A 23,893-nucleotide genomic window follows, 5' to 3' on the forward strand; every position below is an offset into this window, starting at 1 on the left:
GTCATATGTGAATAATTCATTAAAAATCGGTCATTTCAAGTAGTAATAGCCATTAGAAACAACAGTAATGTCACAGCTGAAAGTTTAATTCAGTTTAATCATTTCTTGATAAAAAAAAACACCAATTTCTATCAAAAACATGAAAATAATTTCTGGGCTTTATCCAGACCACTGACTGATACTGAATATGAACATAAATGGGCTGGTAGGATATAAAGAATGGGTGTTAAGACACGGGGACTACATACACAGCTGATTGTATTTCTTTTACCAGTTGGTTCCTCAGATCAGCTTCTGCTTTGACAAACCCCCCTTCTCCACTTTATGCAGTTTTGGAAATCCATAGGGGAAGAATGAAATGCAATACATTGTTAATAAAAATTTTAAATTATCCATCCATTTTAGGTACCTGTTTTGCATAAATTTAAGGTCACTGGTATCAGACCCCACTTTGACAACATTTATTTAATTTTTTTAATGGCAGTAATACATTTCAAGATATATGACTAATAGGAATAAATAGGCGAACAACTGATGGAGTGGCCCCATGGATGTTCCGGAATTGGATTAAGTGTCGTTGACGATGTTAATAAGAGAACAACAGGCCTTCACGGCCAGCAATGCTATGTATGCTGTGCTTTTCCTAACTGCCTATGGCCGTTGGTCAGCTTCTAGTTAAGTGGGAGAAAAAGTTTCAGGTTAATTTGTATTAAAATATGAGCCAGAGGTTAGCTAATTATGTGTTATTACAATTGCAGGTTACTGCAAATGAGTATGAAAATTCACTAATAATCCTGAGAGGGGCCATCTGTAATTGTACCTGGTTAATGCAGTCCATGTTAACTGAAGTTTTAATCGCTTTATAAGAAAATAAATGTAAACTTCAGGAGGGTCAAGCTCACTCAGTCCTGGGGTCTCATTGATGGTGAAGATGCAGAGGTGGTGAGGACATACAGATACCTCGGGGTTCATCTACACAACAGGCTTGACTGGAGTACCAACACAGAGGCTGTATACTATGTGGGAGGAAAATGGGCATCCCAGCCAGATCAGAGGCGGCTCCATTACCTGGATGGGAGGCCAGCGTGATGACGCAAACGGTCTGGCCAGCTGGGTAAAGAAATGAATCGACCCGGACGGTATGTTTTAATAAATGGACAAGCAGAAGCGTAGATTAAGGAGCTGTTCCATCCCTCGTATGTCAGGTGGCAGTGGTCCTCATATGGCAACCTAGCTGGGACCACTGCAGTGGTGCTTGGGAGATGGAGTTTGGAAATACAGCTCTGTGGGAAGTCTCTACTGGCCAATAGAGGGTGCTGTCAGGGGGAGACCTCCCTACTTTCTTCATGGCCGAGAAGTGCTTCCAGGAAGATACGGCCAGATACCAGAAGCATTCCTGGAGTTGGCTGGAAAAGGAACCCACTGAACCACATGGACGAGTCAGAGTAGGGAGGTGGCGAGTAACTCTCGGCAGAGGAGGTGGAAGAATTGGTGATTATTGGAGAAGGGTCTAGCTGCAGGTTGCAATACTTATGATATACGTCAGGTAATGCCCACAACATCAGTCACATAACACCCTTTGACTCAGATAACCCTCCCACAGCCTTAATCTTAAGCATAGTGTAACAGGGTCCTAATGTTAACCATAGTCTAATGCAATGAGTGTTTCGTGACTGACGTTGAGGGCGTTTCGTGATGCTGGGGCTTTACATGATTGAGGGCGGAGTGGTGGCTCTGAGGCTAGAGATCTGCACTGGCAATCGGAAGGTTGCCGGTTCGAATCCCGTCAATGCCAATAGGGACACTGCTCTGTTGGGCCCTTAAGCAAGGCCCTTAACCTGCAATTGCTGAGCGCTTTGAGTAGTGAGAAAAGCGCTATATAAATGCAAAAAATTATTATTATTATTAATTATTAAAAATTATTGACCTCATAGGTACTGTGGTCTGCAATTACACTCTGTTGGATTATTGTGATTAATTGTGGCTGACTACTGGTGGAGAAGAAGTGCCTTGTAGAATAAAAGTCCTTTATTTTATTCATATATTGCATGCTGTATTGCTTTGTCTGTGGTTTGGGGGCTCTGTGATGCCCCCTTGAGGTCACAACAAGAAGAGTCAGGGTCGTGTCTCTTTCCTGAGATTTGCGTGCGTGCCGCTCTTACACGTTTTCTACCAGTATGTAGTGGCCAGTGGCTTAGGAAATGGCATCATTGCAGGTGAAGTACTAAATTTTATCAAAGCACAAAGGGGACAAGGGTGGCCGTTTGAGTTTCAATTGCACTGATAAACCTACACAGTACTGGAGAGCAGGAAGGGGTGTCAACTTGGACTTTTGAGCACACTACTATACATACAATGTTTTGAAAAGCAAGGAGGCAGGGGATACCCTTTGAAGTTTTAATAGTGCTGATATAAATTGTATCAACAAGGGGGGGTTACAGTTTCAACTGTGCTGACAGATCAGGGGAATGGGTTCTGACCGTAACCATTTAATGCTGGTACTGAAGACCTTCAAGCGGAACAGCGCTTCAGCCTTGACCCATACTATAAACATGCAAAAGCCGGACATTTTCCAGGTTTTTAGCTTCCCTGTCAAATGCAGAACACTAGGCCAAAACGATGGGCCATGTCTTCCTTTTGCTGGACATCTGACAACCGTTATTATATAAATATCACCCATGGTCGAGGTGGCATCCTTCCCCCGTGTGCTGAATGGTACAGAGCTGGTCTAGTAGACATCTTAACTATGTGCAATATACTGTGCCAATGACTGACACCCTCTACCATATAACTGTAACTGACACGTATTTGAAATTCTAATCACTTCGCACTTAAGTACCTAAACTCTGTTCATATACTTATTGATAACTGCTGTTAGTTATCTATTTGTACATTGTTAGCATACTTACAAACATCATAATTGTTGTTTTGTGTATTCGTACCTGTTTGTGTGTTGCTGTAACCCTGCAACTTCCTTCCAGATGACTAGTTTTTATCGACGTGCAGCAGAAACATTAATGAGCAGCACTTGATCTGTAGTTTAAAATAAAGCTAAAAAAAACTTTACATATCGACTTAACCGCTACATATACGTACAACAGCGCTATAAATCATAACAGACTACGAGTCCTGCTCACAGCTGCATTGGGGTCGCTGAACCATATGTGCTGTAAAGGACGAAGGATATGGAGATGCGTAATGAGCCAACGTTGGAAAGCGGCCACTTCTCAAACCTCACCCCCCGAGGGCACGGCCATTGCTCTTCCATTTGAAGACCGCTGGCTCAAAACGAGGCTTGGATATACTGTAGCTGCGTCGAGGAAACCGTATGGCGCTACTTCATATTGCGGCTCTCGTACAATTCTTTGCATTGGCTACCCACGCGGTCCAGACCACGTGAACCAGTGTAAAGACAAACTTAATACACCGCGGTCCATATCAAAGCTGCTTCACGTTGAGCTATAGGTGTGTCCAAAACATGTCCATTTCCTATTCTTTGCGGCCAATTTTTAACACCACTGACCTGCTGCGCCTGCGCAGTTCCAGTTTCCCCCTCATGCTGCTCGAGCGTCACTGCGGAAAGAGACTAAAAGATGTTCTGCGCATGTGGCGTGACGTCAACTGCGTGCGCGCGCGCGCTTCTTCGCCAGCTGGGTGAGACGCACGATTGTAGATGTTTTCAAAGCAAGAGAATCGACGACTGGCAAAACGAGAGCTGTTGGTTGAGTGTTCGATAAACAGCTTTCGCAGCAGGTAATCATCATGAAGATTCCCCTGGCTATAGATGGTGCAATAACATGGGGGTAACCAGGGTCTGCAAGAAATAAGGATTTTTTTTTTCCTGCAGCGGCTCCGTCGCGCCACAACAGGCGAGGCCAGCACGCGTTGAGAAATGTTAGGGCGCGAGGGGGCGCTGGTGAGGTGCGGCTCGACTCGACTCCCGGGCGGATTAGGCGAGGCGTCGAATCGAGCCGCCATTGAAGCTTGGAGCTGATAAGTGAGGATTGCGATTTTTGAAGACGCAACCAATTGAAGTTACCATGGGGCAGCAGTTTTAACTGAAGTAGGTCAAGGAGCAGGAAAGTATTCGTGACTTTGAGGTAACTGGTCCAACGTGCGCGAATTTCTGGACATAAATGGCGGTAAACACCAAGGAAGCCGAGAGCGTCGCACTTTGGGTGGTGCAGTGTAGAAGGACAAACCATTGATCTTACAGCCACGCAACTATGCATCCGTGTATATATATAACGATAGGCTGAGCATTTGTAACAAAGATTAGGAGGTTATATGAGCCGGACAGTGGTGTGACAACACTCTCATGTCACAACACACGTTGTCGTCAAAGTGACTCTTGCCGCCATGTGTCAAAAGGCCTAATCCGGAGTGTCGTCTGGAGCGGGTGGGATTGAAGTCCATACCGGACTGGACCAGGACTTGTTGGAAGGTTGGCGCCAATCGCTATGATTAGTTGTAAGTTAGTTGGACTCAATGTCCCACAAATCCTGGAAACATCGAGTATCATCATTGACATACTTTGTTAGATCGCTAGTTTTATGTCCTGATTAATGAACCTACAGTGTGTTTGGGGTAGAAGATCGCTGTAACGATAGTTCCCTTTAACAGATCAGCAGAGATGATGCAGATAAATATTATTGCATGATCTTGAAAGATCAAAATGTGTTTGTGGTGCAGTTATTATAACGTTAGTTAATTTTTAAATGGAAGAGCCAACTTGATTTGAAGGCCAGTTGGATGGCAAACAGTACAGTACACTGACGATAACCCAAAATGAAAACCATAAGGCACGACATGCACAAGGTGAAAACAAAGCGTACGGGAAGGGTGTGTCGTGATTTCTTGACATTTGTTGGGGGTGGCTTTGTCGTACCACTTCCAAAAAAAAAGCGCACTGCTGCGAGTCAGCAACAGAATGGCGCGGGTAGCTCTGCACATTGAGCTGAATGCGTGTATAGGAGTGCAAAGTCGGACTTTAGCGGTTAGACGTTAGCCTTCAGGATTATGTATAGTGGTTTTTAGATATCTGACAGCATCTGGACCAATACCGAGTATTTCTTTTCTGTCCCTCTGGCAATCGCACTTGTTTTTTGTAGACTAGAATCTATCGTTAACCGCTATGTGAGTTGTGCAAAGAAGGAGCCACCATAGGAGCGGATGCGCACGTCTCGGCGTGCCTCACGGGGAGCGTGTTTACAGAGGGATGGGTCTGCGAAAACGCGGGCGGAATGTGGGGCAAAAGTTATCAAAAAAATCTACACTTTAAAAACCGAAATATCACCGAACATTTAAATGCAAGATTAAGGTGACAAGGCTCTCTTACAGTTTATTGGTAAAATCGCACGTCTGCACGCCTTATTTAACTGTTTAACTTCCAGGCAACTTTAGTTGAAGTCGACAATAGATGCCTCAATTGAAGACTAAACAAAATTAATAGTAGTTTACAAGATAAGCCTTTTAATTAGCATGTTCTTCTCACGTCTGCTTATTTCATAAAGCAGTACGATGGCGGTGATTATTTGTAACGTTTTCTGTTACCGTTGAGCCTAAGAGTCCATGAACACACACCGCTATGGGTGCTGTATAATAAACAAGGAAGTGGCAATTCAGTTCTGGTGCCTCGGACCAAATGATTGTAGATGAAGATCTGTCGTTTACGATCTTTTTTGCCAGCTTGATCTCGTATGTGATTGGTAGCAAAGTTACAACCCTTTAATTGCATATGACAGTTTCTGGATGACAGTCCCAAGGAAAGTGAAGCATCGGCGGTCTTGTAGTTGAGAGCTGGAGCTCGTGCGGCATCACCGGTATTTTGTGGTAGATTAGTCTGGTCTGGCGCGCGTGGAAAAGGTGCATAACGGTCACGTGATACTAAAAGCTTGGCCGAGCTTTGCGATGAATCGTGGAGTGAATTGGAACATGTTTGTACGGTGATCTTGTCCCAAGTGTTGTTTTCAGATGGTAACATTTCGAATGGTCATTTCATTTAAGTTTTGGACATTCGAGTGTAGCCTAATTGCGCGATTCGAGAGTGCAGAATTTAGAACAATGTTTGTTGGCATTGTGAGGTTATTAAATAGAGCTCTGCTAGAGCACGGCATGTTGAAAAGATAGACTGACAGGTATACATTTTTTTCAGGTGAGTTTTTTTTTATATATATATATATATATATAATAATTACACACGCACGTTTGAGAGATGTAGAAAGGAGAGCATGCCTTTTTCCTTTATTAGTGGAGGCTCCTTTCAATGATGCAGATTAAAATATATGCATTATTTTTTGTCACGGTTAGCAAACAGGTATCAATAATACAGTTTTCATATGTCTCGTTATCCTTATGAGGTTGTTTGTTTTTTTAACCTAAGTTTCATTCTTAATCCCTAGAACAGTTTTTATTTGTCTATCTTTTCTGTATGTAGCTCATTTCAAGGAATGCATGTTCACTCGTGGTTTTGCAACCATGCACATATATATGTAGCTCTGTTTAATAGCATTTTGTCTGAAACTGCGGATGTTGCGCTCGCTATATGCATAGAGTTTGGGCTGGATCTTGAGAGTTTTAGGCAGCAACTAAGCCATCGACTGCTCTGCTATGCCACTCCATGTGTGCAGCATGTGAATTGTGCACATATTCTGTACATCGAAATAGAATTGGGCACATTTGTGGTTTTATTTATAATGGTGCATAGAATCCCATTGATATGAGAAAAAAGGAAAATGTCATCTGAACATTAACTACTTCACACATTGTTGCATTTGTTACATTTGTTTTGAACTTTGTTTTTAACATAAAGATTTTGAACATTGTTGAGACACAATTGTTAGGACCCCAATCATGGACTGTGTGGATTTTGCACATTTTCTCCATGAGCACTGTTTTTTCCTCTTGCTATTCTTGTTTAACTCGCATATCTGAATAGCAGTAATGCTAATATAAATTAGTTATTAATTAGTTGGAGTGTGAGCATGGATTAGTCCTGGAGCTGTCTCTGGGGTGAGATTCGAGTGCGACTTTGAATTGGCCAAAGTGGTCACAAGTAAGTAATGGATGGATGGATTTAAAACGGACCAAGATAACATGGTCCAAATGTCTGGGGTCATGTAATAGCATATTTTCTCCAGACCATGTAGTTTTCTTGACTCATTAATATACTGAAAGCAAATAGATAAAATAGCTAAGTAAACATTTTAAATCATTTTATTAGCTAAGACCTTCTCCACACAAGTCTAGATTTTAGTAATTCTCAATTATAACCCAGACGCACAATGTTGATTGGATGAGTGAGTTTATCTGCATTTGTGTGTTTTGTTTTGTTTTTTACCCTTGTGACATCAACATGTGACAGTGGTGTTTTATCTTTTAATTTTTCTGTTAGAAGTCTTTTATGCACATAGAAGTAACCAGCTTTCAATCAGAAAAGAAAATAATTGGCTGAAGAAGCCTTTTACAAAGACAAGCAGAACTGAGTTTTTTATTTATTTATATAATATATATTATATATAGTGAATATAATTTGGCATGTGATGAGCTGGTGAGTATTGACATTCAAAATGCATTTAAAAAAATTGACGTTTCAGCCACAAGTACAGTAATTTTTAATGTTGAATAGGTTTATATAATCACAAGACTATGAAACCTACATGATGGGTATCAAGGGTAATTTTGTAAGTCTTCCATATTTGTAATTTTTATTCATTTCCCATGTTGTGGCAGTTGTGGTGTGTGGTTCCATTTTATTTTAATACATTTTGTTTTTTTTTTTTTGTTTTATCAATTCTGTTTTCTGTGACAAAAATGCAATCTTTAACATTTTGTTTAGATGGTTGAAATACAGATTTGAAATCTTGTTTTTTTAGCAGTATTTCTTTGTTCCCATTATTTAGCATGCAGATTGCTGAAGTGGGCTTTTAAGGTGAACCCATTCATCGTCCATTTGAGCTTTCAGTTCTGGTGGTAATGGAGAACCAGGCCACGATGGTCTTGAGACCTGAGAGTGGAAATATCGTTTCCCCTAGCCCTGCTGCCAGTGCACCAACGTTTTTTGTTATTCTGAAGCAAGGTCAGACAGGGGAGGATGGGAATGATCAGCAGGGTATTTTGGTGGCCAATAAGGAGCTGAATCTACCTGTAAATACAGCAACATGTCTATCAAACACTTCTCTTCCAATGCTTATCACTCCTAAGGCTCCTTCACCAGAAAAGACTGTTTCTTCTGTAAAAAGCACAGTGGACAATCTTTCAGCAGTATGTTCCTGCAAAGGGGTGCGGGTCACCCTGGACAATAACAATATGTGGAATGAATTTTATAGATGCAACACTGAAATGATACTCACAAAACAAGGTCGTCGTATGTTTCCTTACTGCCGTTTCCGCATTTCTGGCTTGGAGCACTTCCAACGGTATATTTTGGTAATGGATATCAATCCTGTGGATAATGTCCGGTATAAATGGAATGGACAATTCTGGGAGGCATGTGACAAAGCAGAACCTCATATTCTGGGTCGGGTTTTTATCCATCCGGAATCTCCATCCTCTGGACACTATTGGATGCAACAGCCGGTTTCTTTTTACAAACTAAAGCTCACAAACAACCCCCTAGATCCTGATGGCCATATCATCTTGCATTCTATGCACCGTTACCTCCCCAGGCTCCATATTGTACCTGCAGATAAAACAACAGAGGTCATCCAGCTGAGTGGACCTGAAGTGATGACTTTCACATTTCCTCAAACTGAGTTTTTTGCTGTCACTGCATATCAGAATTTGCGTATTACTCAGTTAAAGATCGACTACAATCCCTTTGCCAAGGGCTTCAGGGAGGAAGGCCAGTGTTGCCGGCCATCAAAACCCAAACTAGAGTCGTCCAGCGATTTGGAAGGTTCAGAAGCCAAGTCTGTATTGTCTGCAATTGATCTCAGTAAGTCTGGCACTAAAGTCAATGTGGATGGTGTAAAATTACCCTTGAAGACACTGAAGTCCTTGTTTCACACAAATGAGCCTCCAGATGAATTGTTGGATCAAGAGTTTTTCAATAATAAGGATTATGATATTGGTTTAATGGAGAATAACCCCTTATTTAACACTAGACATGAAACTGAAAACAAGTCTTCCTGGTAAGTTAAACTACCTTTTCACCTTTATTTCAGGCGGGATGTGAGATTCCGAAAAATTTATATATACAGTTCATTTTCTTTGTAAGTCTTTAAGCACGCTTAATTTTGAATTTAATTGTGCTGTATTTGATGCATTATTTTTCCCATTTTAATTCACATAAAATATATTTTTTCCTACCTCATTTTTAACTAGTTAGATGTATCCATTAATACTCAATTTTAACTTTTTAATTATTTCGTGGTAATGTTTTGTGTGTTTGTGTTTGTAGAATGATGGGTAGAGATACATAGATTACTTCAGAATTCCCTTTCACACTTTTCATGGAATAAGTCCCAGTTTGCACAATGAGTTAAAGTGTTGGGCGCTGCTGTAGTATACCACGGTGAACCGTTGTCTCAATATCATTTCAAACTGGAATTTCAGCACTTTTCTTAGTATCATACTGAATATTATTTTTGAAACCCCAGTACAGTATATAATGTAGTTCAATAAAAATATATTTAAATGAATTTGCAGTTTTGTACGAATTAAAATCTTTACACTGATGAAAACAAATAGAAATTGTAGTCATTAAATGCAGATACTTGAAGTAGTGTAATCTTCTGTAAAAGGTAAGAGCAATGTTCTTTAAACAGTAACAAGTAAATATGTTTAAAACGTCAATTTTTTTTACTTTGATAAAACCAAATACTGTTACTGAGAGAGCACAATGAAATATTCAATTAACATTTAATGACTTTTGTGATAAGTATTACAATCTTTTGTAAACGGTATACATACATTAAAACAATCATTAAATAAACATTGATGTTAAAAAAAACGTGATCTTGTAAACAATTGTTGAGAAAAGTAACACACAGACCACTAACACACTTAGAGATTTTGCATAAATGAAAATGCTGCACACTGCATTTTTGTGTAAATAAACTACAGTGTCTTTGTAACTTTCATTTTTTTTTTGCACGAAAAACTACCATGTCAATATGCTCATTCGTGGGGTGTGCTCTTGTTGGGCTGCAAATGAGCCACAATGTATTAAATGTTTCTGAAGCATGGCTGGAAGTATATAAGCACATGGGGGAGTCGCCCCACTGTTTATGCAGCTGAGCACTTTATAGCATCTTACAATACAGTATATCGTAAATGTGATGAAATAAACTTTTAAAATCACGTGTAATTAAAAAAAAAAAAAAATAATAAGATACCTCTGGAAATTCTGTGTATCGACTGGTGTGTTGATCATTCAAGCGATTGGCTAAACTGGTTGTGTTAGCCTTTTTAGCTGCTGTTGTGCAGTTGTAAATCTTGTATAAAGGCTTGTACTTACCTTATGGCTTTCCATCTCCATTTGCTACAAAGCTGAAGTATTTCTAGACACCACTCTAGCAACCCTCTTTATCAATTAAGCTTGATTGTGAAGGCACTGATGCTGCTGAAGCAGCCATCTTAATAACAACTGTGAGTGGGTGGGAACAGGGCTGCAACTCCAGTGCTGATTGGTAACCTCCGAGGCTTGATTGTCAAATGCCAGAGTGAACTGGAAATGCATTTGCATTTGTAGACTGTTTTGAGAGTAATTTTAAAATGTTAAAATCAATACTTATCAGTATTCAGATACTTTTGATAACTCTACCATAATGCATGAACTTCGTATGTCCACATTTCCTCAGTTTTAAAAAAAATAAAGAGGAAAGGAAACAGTAGGAGGTTACTATCCAAAATAGTGTACCCCTTAAATTTTCCACAAATGCTTCCAGAAACATTGAGTATTACTTAACGGTACAGTATAAATGTTAGTTATCCAAAGTAAAATGTGTTTGGATGGTCTAATATTACCATCCATCCATCCATCCATTTTCCAACCCGCTGAATCCAAACACAGGGTCACGGGGGGTCTGCTGGAGCCAATCCCAGCCAACACAGGGCACAAGGCAGGAATCAATCCCGGGCAGCGTGCCAACCCACCGCAGCTAATATTACCAAACTGTAGATATTTTTTTTAGCATTAATCATGAAAAACCAGATGCACTAAAATTGTTAAATATTCTGTTTCCAGAGTTAAGACTGTAGCACATCAATTTCAGTACCTTGCTGCAACATGCTGTTGTATAAATAATCATTGCCAGACCAACCACTCATTGTCACAATAAAACAAAGAAAACAATTTAATGCCTTTCCTAGACACATTAGTGCACAAGACATTTGTGCACAAATTGTATGGTGTGCTTCATTCCCAATGACTGGAGAGGAAGACACAGAAATGTAAAGTTACCATACAGTTCTATGATTAAGTACCTAAGTCACATTTGAGACAAACAGGAGTCCAGTCCATTTTTGTTTCCAGCCTTAGGCCCAGTATTATCGCAGTAGGCTTCAGTTTTCTGCACACCTGACTGGATTAAGCAATGCATTAAGAATACATTGCTGCTTTGGTGTGTTTTTCAAGTTTAGCATCATCACAGATGAAGGGGGTCTTGCAACCACAGTCTGAATGTAATAAAGCCAGTAAATGTCCCATGTTAGGGGAAAAAACCTGTGAGGTCAGTTGCAGTGTGCTGTTGGCTGGGGACTATCCCATGCTGGTCTGGTATTTGTACATATACACAGTAAAAAGACTTAATTTTTGGGTTTAGTGCTGTTGCAGTGAGCCCCAGAGCTGCAGACTAGCAGCGGATCAAAACTAAGACTAAGTGCAGTTACAGTGTGCTTCTTGGAGTTGGAGAAACAAACAAAGTTGCGTACATTGCATACATAGCTTAGGCCACCTCAGGAGTAGTTTTAAAGAACTTAGTACTGTTGATAGTGTGTCAATATTAATTCCGCATAAATTAGACAGACTGTTTCAGACAAGAAAAAACAAGAAAAAAGCACAAATATGCCAGCAGAATAATATGGAACCATATTTTATATTGATATTTGGACTATCAAATATACAGAAGAGGACAAATCTGTTGGTACCGATAATTGTCTCAAATAACTTAGAGAAAAGCCAAGCAAAATGACACCTTTTATTGGCTAACTAGAAAGATTACAATATGCAAGCTTTCGAGGCAACTCAGGCCCCTTCTTCAGGCAAGATGTAATCATTACATCTTGCCTGAAGAAGGGGCCTGAGTTGCCTCGAAAGCTTGCATATTGTAATCTTTCTAGTTAGCCAATAAAAGGTGTCATTTTGCTTGGCTTTTCTCTACATTCATAATGGCTAACACGGTACAACACCCTAGTACCTCAAATAACTTGAAACTGACAAAAGTAATTGGCAACCATCATTGTTCATTCCATATTTAACAAAAATCAGACACTTCTTAGAGTTTCGATTCCACAGAATATTTTAAATAATAACATAAATGAAATTGGCATGGACAGAAATGATCTGACTCTTAACCTAATATTTTGTTGCACAACCTTTAGTGGCAATCACTGGAAACAAGCAATTCCTTGAGCTCTCAATGAGACTTCACCTGCCCACAGGTAGTTTGGCCCACTCTTCATCAGACATTGATGGACCTTGATATTAGAGTTCAGCTTGTATCTCTTTGGAAGTTGTCGTTGGTTTTTCATCTGCCATTCTCACTATCATTCTGCTCATTCTGGGGTCGATTTTCCTCTTCTGACCATTTTCAGAGAGGTTGGCTACAGTCCCATGGACCTTAAACTTATTTATATTTGCAACTGTTGTCACAGGAGCATCAAGCTGCTTGGAGATCATCTTAATAGCCTTTCCCTTTAATATGCTTGTCTATAAAAATTTTTTTTTTTTTTTTTTCTGATTTCATCGAACAACTCTCTCCTTTGTTTTCTCTGGTCCATGTTCATGATGATACCAAATATCAGAGTGACTACTTTTCTTTGATTTAAATAGGGTGAATAACTGATTTCACGATTGAAGACGTGTGATACTAATTAAAGAAAACAACTAGTTTGAAAAATCACTCTTATCCAGTTATTTATGATCTTTCTAAGGGTACAAACAAATGGTCCAGGCCATTTTTGAGTATCCTCGTTGAAAAGCAATATTTTTTTTTAATATCTCTTCACACTTGCTTTGCTTTCCTCAATGATATATCAAATTCACACATATATACATGGGACAATTGCTTTTCACCGAATCACTTTTCAGGATGCATACAGCACTGTTCCAGTGAGCTGTAAGGGGACCAACAAATGTGTCCGTATTTAACTCTGTGCCGCAGAAAAAGACATGGAAATATATATTGGCGTAATACAGTACAACACCCTAGTGTTGTGTAGTATATAAGAAATAGAAAAATACTGATCAGCATACAGTACATTAACCATTAATCTTCACTACAAAGACACTGAGATGGTATCTGTAATTAAATAAGTGCTTGGACACTAGTTTGGAGAGTACACATTGAAAGATGCTGCCAGTTTCTTCAGATGGGTCTAAGCTGTTACACTCTGTTGGGGGAGTTTTTTTTCCATATTGTATTCTATCGGAATGCTGTTGAAATATCTTTTCAGGTATTCTCTAGGTCTGATATGAGAGCTCTCACAATATTCATTATATAATTATAATTTTATACACACTCTACTTATAAAAATAAAAACTAAACTGGGGTGGTCCCCATTGGAGATCTGATAACATGGTCACTGATGCATTACATTGAGAGAGTAGCTTTAAAATGTACAAGTAATGTCAAATAGCATAAGGTAATGACGGAAACAGGAAAATGCGCACCACCTAGGTTACCCATGAATTAAAGAGAAACAATAGTGCTTCCAGGTAAGTTTCTATAATTTGTACCTGTCATCATCAATACTTTCTATGTAGGGATTTCTGGTTCTTTTTTATTTGGTCGAAGTGAGTAACATTCACAATAAGAACAGCTTATCCGATGTAGCTTAACGATCACAATTATTTAATACATTTACATGAGGACGTACTTTTTCCCCTGTACTCTGTCCTTTTAAACAGAGAAGAACATGTAGCAGCAAGATGTTAATTACCAGCATGCTGGCTGAGTAAACTGAGGAGAAACACAAAGCCAAAACAAGGTTAGCTGCAAATTAGTTAAACTTGGTGTTGATCTTGTTCTTCTGTTCACTGAGACCGCTTTTAGACCTGAGAATTGTCTCCACTTGGTAGCGTGTAGTCTGTTCTTGATCTGCTGATAATAGTATGATACTGTCCCAGGAACACTTCAACTGACCAGTGATGTTTTTGAATTCTGGGTGTTTTGGTCCTCTGAGTTTCTGTGCAACTGTGGAATTTTTCTTACATGTGGACAAACATAGGCTGGTTAAATTAGGAGGGGGAATGGAAGCTGTCACTTTTCAGGGTATACAGCAGGTCTCACAAATATAATGAGCTCAGCTTTAAAACACACCACCTTTTGAAAAGGATCTTGAGCTTTCTTAGGATTTCAGTCCTTCGGTATATACTGCTACATCAGTCCTATCAACTAGAACTGGAGAAGAGATTATTTTAATAATTGATTAATTTAGTGGAAAATCTTGGTTAGTAAAGGAGAATGGCTGTATTTAATTTAGTAAGATAGTAAGAAACACAAAACTTTAAAACTTAAATTCAATCTTTTTCCTTATTCCTTTTATTCTTAAAAACAGGAAGTTTCTTCTTTGTGAGAAATTTTAAAATTCTGCTCAAAGTTTAATGTATAAACAAAGTATAATATACATATGAACAGGACTGAGAAGTTCAAAGTTCAGTACATTTCAAGTAAGTTACTTGAAATCCATCTGTGAACTCAGAACAGCAGTGATTATTTTCAATTTCAACATGGTTCCTGGCATTTACAGAAGAATACTGAAATTTAAAAAGAAAAAAATCATGGACATGTCAAGTCTTCTATGAGCAAATGTGTCCTACATCCATCTATCCATCCATTTTCCAAACCGCTGAATCCGAACACAGGGTCGCGGGGGTCTGCTGGAGCCAATCCCAGCCAACACAGGACACAAGGCAGGGAACCAATCCCGGGCAGGGTGCCAACCCACCGCAGGACACATACAAACACACACCAAGCACACACTACGGCCAATTTAGAATCACCAATCCACCTAACCTGCATGTCTTTGGACTGTGGGAGGAAACCGGAGCGCCCGGAGGAAACCCACGCAGACAGCATGAAGAAATATCCTGATGGTAGCAACAAAGCAGGAACACACAGAATGGCCCTGGCAAGCATACCAACTGTAGGAAAATGTCCTTAGTTCTTTATTTATTCATTCATTTTCTGATGTTATCTATGATGATAAACATTAATAAATATGGATTACCATCTCTCTCAATTTGTCTTTCTCTCTTATGTGGATTAATTCTGTAGTCTATTCAGATTATATTTTTGTTTCACAAGATGATAGTAGATGTGCCATTGTCATGTGTAAAGAGTACAATGAACGCCTTACTTGTATGTGCAAAAAACATACATCATGTCACTTTCCAATGATATGAGAAGAGTTTTATATATTGGTTCACAAAACAATCTATGAGAATAGGTTTACAGAATGAGCAATGTCCTTGTAATGCTGTGATGGGGTGAGCTACTCTGTTAATTAAATATTACAGCATTAGCTAAATCATTTTTCTAAGTAGTCCATATTTATGATAGGATGACAAGCTGCATCTGTTCATGTACAGTTCTTTGAAAGGACTACGTCCTTTAGGCTGATAGAAAAATGAGTTGGAGCTTGTAGTGTTTCACAGTTGACCATTTCTAATTATTCAGAAGCCTATTCTAATGACTTGTATAACTTCGTATGTGATGGTAAGCTTTTTGGTGCAAGTAACTGATTTAGGCAAATTGTTCTGGCCATTTGAACAATGGGTAACTGTGTTTATCAGAACTCCACCCAGACCAGTGAATACCACACCTTTGCATTTGTACGTAATAAATAAAAATTGAATACACCTGCTCAGATACTTGATTAGTAATTAGAAGTTTGTGTTTTAGATGTGCAAACATAACCTTTTCACACAGTGGTTAATTGGTTTTTACCTGTTGACGGCTTTGTGTTTTCTGGTCTGCAGTTAGCGTAGTTTTGTGAATAAACACAAGGTGGGGCTGGAGAGCCTCTTTGTACTTGCTGTGTTGAGTTTTCTTCCACACCAGGGTGTTTAGTTTTTAACATTTTTTGCTGCATTTTGCACTGGCATGGAACGATCGATCATCCTTGCATATTCTAGATGTAATGGCTTTATCTTTAAGAAAATGTTCTCATGATTCACTTGTTTCTAAAAATTTTATGCATTTTACATGTTCCGTAGTTAAGGCTGTCAAGTTGCGTCGCTACCCTCTGTAGGTTAAGTCATTAACCCACTTTGTATTACACCTGTTTTGAAAGTGTAAATGAAAAGCAATAATGAAAATACTGGTCAACAAATCTGAAGTTGTTTCAACACTGTTGTCAGCATTCAAATGGATTGTTAGACTGCTAGTTTCAGTCATGCCTGTGACTGTGTAGTACTAAGCTTAATGTGTTCTGACATTTGTAACCTTTGTACTTCTCTGCTAATCTCTCTAATGGTATTAATTGATTTTGCAAGTCACTTTTTCATAAATATTTCTGCAAAATAACATTGTCACACACTGATCAGTTCATTATGACATTTAATAGATACAGGTGTTCCATTTGTGAAATATGTGGACTCAATAGTACTCCAGTTTATATTGGATTTTGTTATTTTTATTGAATTGCATCCAACCTGTCCCAGGTGCAAAAGTGTAGTACACATTAAAAATGATTAATTCAATAAGCCAAACTAGTCTTCTGATTAAAGAACTGTGACCTGACTTGAAAAATTTCACTTTTTTGAAAAAAAAAAAAACAGTAGAAAAGATCAGTGTATTCAAAAGTGTGTAGCAACAGACAATGTTGAGTTCATTCCACTTCACCTTCTACATAGAAGGGAGAATTCTATAAAAACACTCTTTATGACTATGTATTTGGATGAAAATGAATGCATCTTACTAAATTCTCTGAATGCTGTACCTGAAAAACATCTGCATTACACTGTCAGGTAATATGGATACCTAAATAAATGTATAGCTAAAGATACCTAAAATCTTCATGTGACTTGTTTGAATGTACAACACCACAATCTCTTAAAACTTGAAACATTTATATGGTAGTATATTGTAGTGCTGGGTGGTATACCGGTTCATACCGAAAACCATTTTTTACTTTTTTTATGATATGGATTTTTCTTATACCGCAACACCGGTTTAAATTGCCTAAACGACGTTCGGAACGTGGCGCAGCGGGAAACTGTTAAAGTGGGGACCTTTTTCACTGCTACACCACCAAATAGGTAGCGGTAGCATAGTTATTGCGCGGTGAAAATGGACAGAGAACATTCCAAAACTGAAGCCGACAATAAAGTTGAACATGATGAACAGAAGAACTTTTGCCGAAAAAAAGGAGTCATGTCCGTCGCCTGGAGATACTTTAGTTTTAAAAGGTCAGATGTGTAAATACTGTTTCTATACTACTGGATAATACTGCAAGCCAAGTTGTACTTGCTTTATTTGTTTTCAATACTGTGTAATGTACCTGGGTACTGTGTAATAGTGTGACGACATGTTGACTTTATTCTCGACATTTCCACTTTAATCTTGACGCTTATGACGAGAATAAAGTCGACATGTTGACTTTATTCTCAACATTTCTACTTTATTCTCGCCGTTTATGTCAAGATTAAAGTCGACATGTTGACTTTATTCTCGTAATTTGTCATTAAAGTAGAACATCGTAAACTAAACTTCATTGTAAAATGAATATTTAGTTTACTAGATTTTCTCAAACCCCGTCATAAGTTATATAGCACATTAAATGCTTTGTGTTAAGTGATTCTTAAACTGACTTCTTCTTTCACTAAGAGGAGGCGCCGGCAGCGATCGCCGCACGGAATGCATTCACTTCATGATCTTCCTGCTCTCTGAACATTTAGAATGCTAAGATAAATACTTAATATAATTTTCATGGTGAAATGCATTAAAGCATGCATTAATCATATGGGGGCACGGCGTTGTGCCTGCCTTGTATTTGCATGTTTTTCTGGTGGGTTTACTCGGCGTGCTTCAGTTTCCTTTCAAAATCATGTAGGATGTGGGGTTTTGTTGTGCTATATTGACCCTGCTAGTGTATGTTTTGCTTGTATTCATCCTGCGATGTGCTGGCGACTCGTTCAGAGATGGGCGCAACTCTGAATGGATGGCATAATTAAACATGTATAACGAAGATATTTTTAAAGTTCTGAACACTCCGTGGGCTAAGTTTTATAACTAGTTTTAATTTCACAAAGACGTTTATCGTGTGGTGATTGGTTATGTGGTGAAAGAAAAAGGAAGGATAGGAACTGGGGTTTTGGTACGTCAGATAGAGACAGCATGCATGCAATAAAGGTAGCCCGCTCAGAAGAACATGCATTGAATTCTGTGTTCGTGTCTCCGACCAGCAGATCACAAACCCAACATTTACACAATATTTAAGTTAAATCTGTGCGATAGCTATTCATACATCCAGTTTTTTGGAGCCTCGTCACACCTGCCATAAAGTTCTCTACACTGAACATACACCTGGGGACCCCTTACTGCGAGGGAGCAGCACTACCGCCTCACTACCGTGCATGTGTAATACCTGCTTTAATGCATTTCATCATGAAAATGATATCAAGTATTTATCTTAGCGTTCTAAATTTTCAGAAAGCAGGAATATCATGAAGTGAACGGATTCTGTATGGTGATCGCTGTCTTCTCTTAGTGCGGAGGAAGTCAGTTTAAGAAGCGTAGTGATTAACCACTGGGTCGGGGAACGTAACACAAAGCATTTAATGTGCTGCATTAATTTCTGACGGGGTAAATTAAGTAATTGATTAAACATTGATTTTAGGAAGAAGTTTAGTTTATGACATTCTACTTTAATTATGAAGTAAACTATGAGAATAAAGTGGAAATGTCGACTTTAATCTCGACATAAACGGCGAGAATAAAGTGGAAATGTTGACTTTGTTCTCGACATATAGTTTGTTTTTTTTCTTCCCAGTATAGCTTAGCTTGAAGCAAGGTCCATATTAATGCAGTTTGCCTAAATGATGGTTCAGTTGGTAAAGATGTCATCACCAAGTTGCACTTGTTGTATTTTATTTTAATTTGGTGAATACTGTGTAATGCACCTGGGCTTGAAGTCTTGAAGTAATAGTGCAACTATCAGTAATAATACTATTATTTATTTTATTGTTATTATTTATTAGTTTAAATATTATGCAGTTTAATGATGATAAAGTTGTTTAAAAAGTCACTTTAACGTGTCAGTGGACAGAGATTGTTAACATTAACAGAAAGTGTAGTTGGTTTACAAAAAATATTTACTATTTATTCCTTTTCTAAGACATATTCGGTGCAATACAATTTTTGACAAGCACTTCTGGATATTTTACTAAGTCTAAATGCCTATTTGTATGGTTGAAGATATGTTGTCAAAATTATAGTTTGTTTTTGCAAAATTTGTTCAATAAAAAGGTTCTATATTTTGACTACATCTGTCATGCAATGTGATACCTTCTCCATTAGTGCCACCCCCTTGAAAACTATCACTTTATGGGGCCATGCAAAACTGTATTAATACTTGTGTGCACATTAAAATGTTTTTTTTGTACAATGTACAATACTCTTGACAGTGGAATAGGTTATTCTTAGCCTGTAATTGCAGTGGAAAATGTGGTTAACATCCACTCATGCATGGGGAAAAAAATACCGTGAAACCGGGATAATTTAGAAAAATACTGTGATATAGAATTTTGGTCATACCGCCCACCCCTAGTATATTGTAACAAATCTTGTTTCACTAATATGGATCCCACTGTACTAATTATACTTTTAATTTATAGTTAATCCATCTTAGAGGACTAAATCATCAGTCCCAAAATAAAAGCATCCTACACTGGCTTTGCTCTCTCTTGTATTCAAAAAAAGTGTTCAGTATTTTTTTTAATTTGATTTTCCACAACTTGTTCTGCAAAATCTCCACTGCTATTTTGAAGTGTGATAATATTGACTACCCATGTTGCCTGGCAGTAATAAGTGTGAGGGTGAAGAAAAAGAAATTGAGGATCAGAAGTGGAAGTGTTTAGAACAGTTGTAGGGTTAGTTCTGCTGTTTGAAAAATATTTGGTTTTACCCGGGGTAAGCGTTCAAGCATGCTGTATCACAAGATGCATCACTTCACTGCAAATGAAGAGGCTGGTAACCTCAACAAAATGGGCCACTGCTAAGCAAAGTTTCATAAGATGTTCTGTATTGCATTGAAATCTGTATGCAGCTGGTGGAAAGAGAACTTCTGTAGTGACTTACCATACTGAAAAACTCTCCTTCGTTTTCAAACTATTCCTGCTTTTGTCCGTGGTCAGGTATCTATACCAATCACTAGTTCACTCCAAATATGACATGACTGCGCAGCATAAGCCCTCATCCATCCGTTTCACACAGTCTCTGCTACTAAGTGGTTGCAAACTGGAATAAAAATGTCTTCATTCATAGTTTTGTGAATTAGCCATTGTCTGTGCATCATTTATGGGGTTAAACTGCATTACTTCACATTTTATTTTCATTTCAAGCATGTATTTTTATTAGGTGAATTGAGCTTCTTAATTACAATAACTAGGGGGCTTTTCCCCCTGCTCGCTTTGTTCGCCAACCCATCCCAGGCCTGCGCTATGCGCCAGTCAATTCACATCACTGCCACTTGCGTTTGTGGATTTCACTTTCACCAAACAACAAATCTTTTAATTCTCGTGGATACGCCTCTTCATTGGGAAGAAACACTACTTTTCCCTGATGGCAACACAAATTAGACAATCTACAAATCTCCGACTTAAAGTTTAAATCCGAACAATATATTCGATCTCTTTGTGCTGTTCTGTAATTTTCACCAAGTAATAATTTCCATTTTTTTGCGCTAATGTGATCTTTACTATAATTTTTTTTGAGACTTTCGAATTTTAGTACTTCCATTATCTCTAACATGCTCTGCATGTGTATCGCGCCAACGTTTTTGAATTCTTTACGACGTTCTACTTTGTCATCTACTCTTTGTCTTTTATTTATGGCTCGCCTCGTCTTGCGGACGTGAAAGTATCTTTTTGAAAAAGTCGCGTCTCATCCCAGGATTTTTTTTATTATAATAAAGAGATGTTAATACAAAATGGGCTATATGTTGAATATACATTTAGAACTATGTTGTCCTGGCGATCTTTGAATCTGTTTGTCTGTTTCAGGAAGTCAAATATACTACCATATTAATTTGCGAGCAGAGGTTAGTAATAGGATAATAAGATATCAATTAATTAAATGAAAATAAGTGTTCATTTATATTGCTAAATTTTAATAGGGAGATGTTCCTTCTCCGTTCATTGGGATTGAAAGTGAAATGAAAGTTTCACTGGGCTCGGTTTCCAAAGAAAAATTGTCAGCCTTCACAGACTTTCAAGAGACCCCTTAAAGGTTCTTCCCTAGCACCTGCCTTCAAGGACCTTTTATGAAAACTTAAATGTAAAATGAGTTGCCCAGCTGCAAACACAACTTAGTATGCTGTTGAATGTTGTAAAATAAACACATGGATGTATCGTACAGACATCTTAAGTGATAAGATAAAGAGACCATTTACTGGCAAAGCATGCATGTAACTAAATATCTGGCCACCACAATATTCCACCTTTGAAGAGTCTGTTGCACCGTCATGACTTTTGTGACTTATTTTTTTTTGTCTGCAGTAATGTTTGAAATTAGTTCAGCACAATGAATATCATTGTCATATGTTGGGTGTTGCAGTATAACAAGTGGTTTCAGTTTTGTAAAATTCAGTTGTTCATTTGCTATGTAATATGCTGAGTTGTTTTTTTTTTTTTTTTTTTTTTAATTGAAGTTCATATATTTTTGCATCATCATTTGTCTTTTTTCGTGTCTGGAAACCTTTTACCACCATAGATCCATTGGCACAACTGCTTGTAGCCAGCACACTGTTGCAGCCTGCCACATGACATTGGTCGTTAGGAGTGTGCTGTTAAATTTTCATGTTTGAAACTGTATGATGCTGCCACAAAAAATGTTTTACCGGCTAGACTAGGCTGGCTGTAGCAGTACTAGCACACATTATTATGTCTTCCTTTAGTCTGTATAAAGCCAGTTGAAGTCCAATAACCAACTAGTCTGGACCTTTCACTTTTTCACCCCACTCATATCTTTTGACTTGGAGTTAGCTTGGAGTTGCTTTTCAGTCGTGGTTGATGTGGGATTCACAGCTGCACTCTTGTTGAGTTTTTGCAAACGAGATTGAAAAAAACATTTTCTGCATGGACAGTGACTTGCATTTCTTCATATTTCTTTTTTTTGTAAACACACACACATGTTAAGGTTACATGTGTTTGCATGCGTGTAATGCAGCACCATAATTTAGCAGAGTGACCGTGTCCAAATAAAAAAAAAACACCCAAATGCCCTTAATAGGGCGGCACGGTGGCGCAGTGGGTAGCACTGCTGCCTCGCAGTTGGGAGATCTGGGGACCTGGGTTTGATTCCCGGGTCCTCCCTGCGTGCAGTTTGCATGTTCTCCTCGTGTCTGCGTGGGTTTCCTCCGGGCGCCCCGGTTTCCTCCCACAGTCCAAAGACATGCAGGTTAGGTAGATTGGCGATTCTAAATTGGGCCTAGTGTGTGCTTGGTGTGTGGGTGTGTTTGTGTGTGTCCTGTGGTGGGTTGGCACCCTGCCCAGGATTGGTTCCCTGCCTTGTGCCCTGTGTTGGCTGGGATTGGCTCCAGCAGACCCCCGTGACCCTGTGTTCGGATTCAGCGGGTTGGAAAATGGATGGATGGATGCCCTTAATAATACCATTTGAGCATCATTTGAATGATTGTGCTATCTAAGCATTTTGCTTGCCCTGCACATCCCTTGATGGCTACTGCCTACACTTTTTTCAAATACAGCATTATCATATTGTGAAGAAATTGTGACAAGACTAACTCCACAAATATGACAGCACCGTCCCTTTCCTATAATGACGTGCATACTCCAAGATCTCAATCCAATGGAGAACTTTTAGGATGATCTGAAAGGGAAGGCTTGTAATGTGAATTTATGGCCAAAAATCTGCAGGAAATGTATGATAACATCAGGTAACTACCTTTAGTTGGTGTACTTGTTGTTAACTCATACAACTGATGTTGCTGTTTTTGTGGTAGTTGTCAGAAATCACTATAGATGCTTTTCACAGAGGAACTTAAAACACACTTGCAAGAATATGTTTGCAGAGGGAAGTACTTTCATTGCAGATACAGTAATAGTCATGACATAAATAATACTGCATACTGCTCGATTCTTGTGCTGTTAGAGACACGAGAGTATGCTTTCCTCTATGCAATTTCACACAAATTATTTTCAAAGTAGTAACCAATAGGCCATTTTAGAGAGAACTTTGTTCCCCGAATACAGTTGTGCTTGAAAGTTTGTGAACCCTTTAGAATTTTCTATATTTCTGCATAAATATGACCTAAAACATCATCAGATTTTCACTCAAGTCCTAAAAGTAGATAAAGAGAAACCAGTTAAACAAATCAGACAAAAATATTATACTTGGTCATTTATTTATTTATTAAGGAAAATGATCGAATATTACTTATTTGTGAGTAGCAAAAGTATGTGAACCTCTAGGATTAGCAGTTAGTTTGAAGGTGAAATTAGAGTCGGGTGTTTTCAATCAATGGGATGACAATCAGGTGTGAGTGGGCA

General features: G+C 38.6%; 1 protein-coding gene and 1 long non-coding RNA gene across 6 annotated transcripts in view; one reads left to right on the forward strand and one right to left on the reverse strand.

The window, feature by feature from the left end:
- The window catches only part of LOC127525997 (uncharacterized), a 33,215-nt gene extending 29,708 nt beyond the window's left edge, over positions 1-3,507 (reverse strand). For both annotated transcript variants that reach the window (XR_007933624.1, XR_007933623.1), the window contains exons 1-2: positions 3,138-3,507; positions 2,943-3,033 (exon numbers count right to left, since the gene is read on the reverse strand). This is a non-coding gene — a long non-coding RNA (uncharacterized LOC127525997). The remainder of the gene's footprint in view (positions 1-2,942; positions 3,034-3,137) is intronic.
- A 109-nt stretch (positions 3,508-3,616) lies between these two features.
- mgaa (MAX dimerization protein MGA a) overlaps positions 3,617-23,893 on the forward strand; it is an 89,821-nt gene continuing 69,544 nt past the window's right edge. For 3 of the 4 annotated variants that reach the window (XM_051919707.1, XM_051919708.1, XM_051919709.1), the window contains exons 1-2: positions 3,647-3,753; positions 7,902-9,131. In XM_051919707.1, the coding sequence (XP_051775667.1) occupies positions 7,975-9,131 (1,157 nt within the window). In that variant the 5' untranslated portion in view covers positions 3,647-3,753; positions 7,902-7,974. Of the gene's footprint in view, positions 3,754-7,901; positions 9,132-23,893 lie in introns of all 4 variants that reach the window. The other variant, XM_051919710.1, reaches the window with a different exon arrangement.

Source organism: Erpetoichthys calabaricus, chromosome 16 (genome assembly GCF_900747795.2).
Source record: "Erpetoichthys calabaricus chromosome 16, fErpCal1.3, whole genome shotgun sequence".
Classification (NCBI taxonomy): Eukaryota; Metazoa; Chordata; class Cladistia; order Polypteriformes; family Polypteridae; genus Erpetoichthys; species Erpetoichthys calabaricus.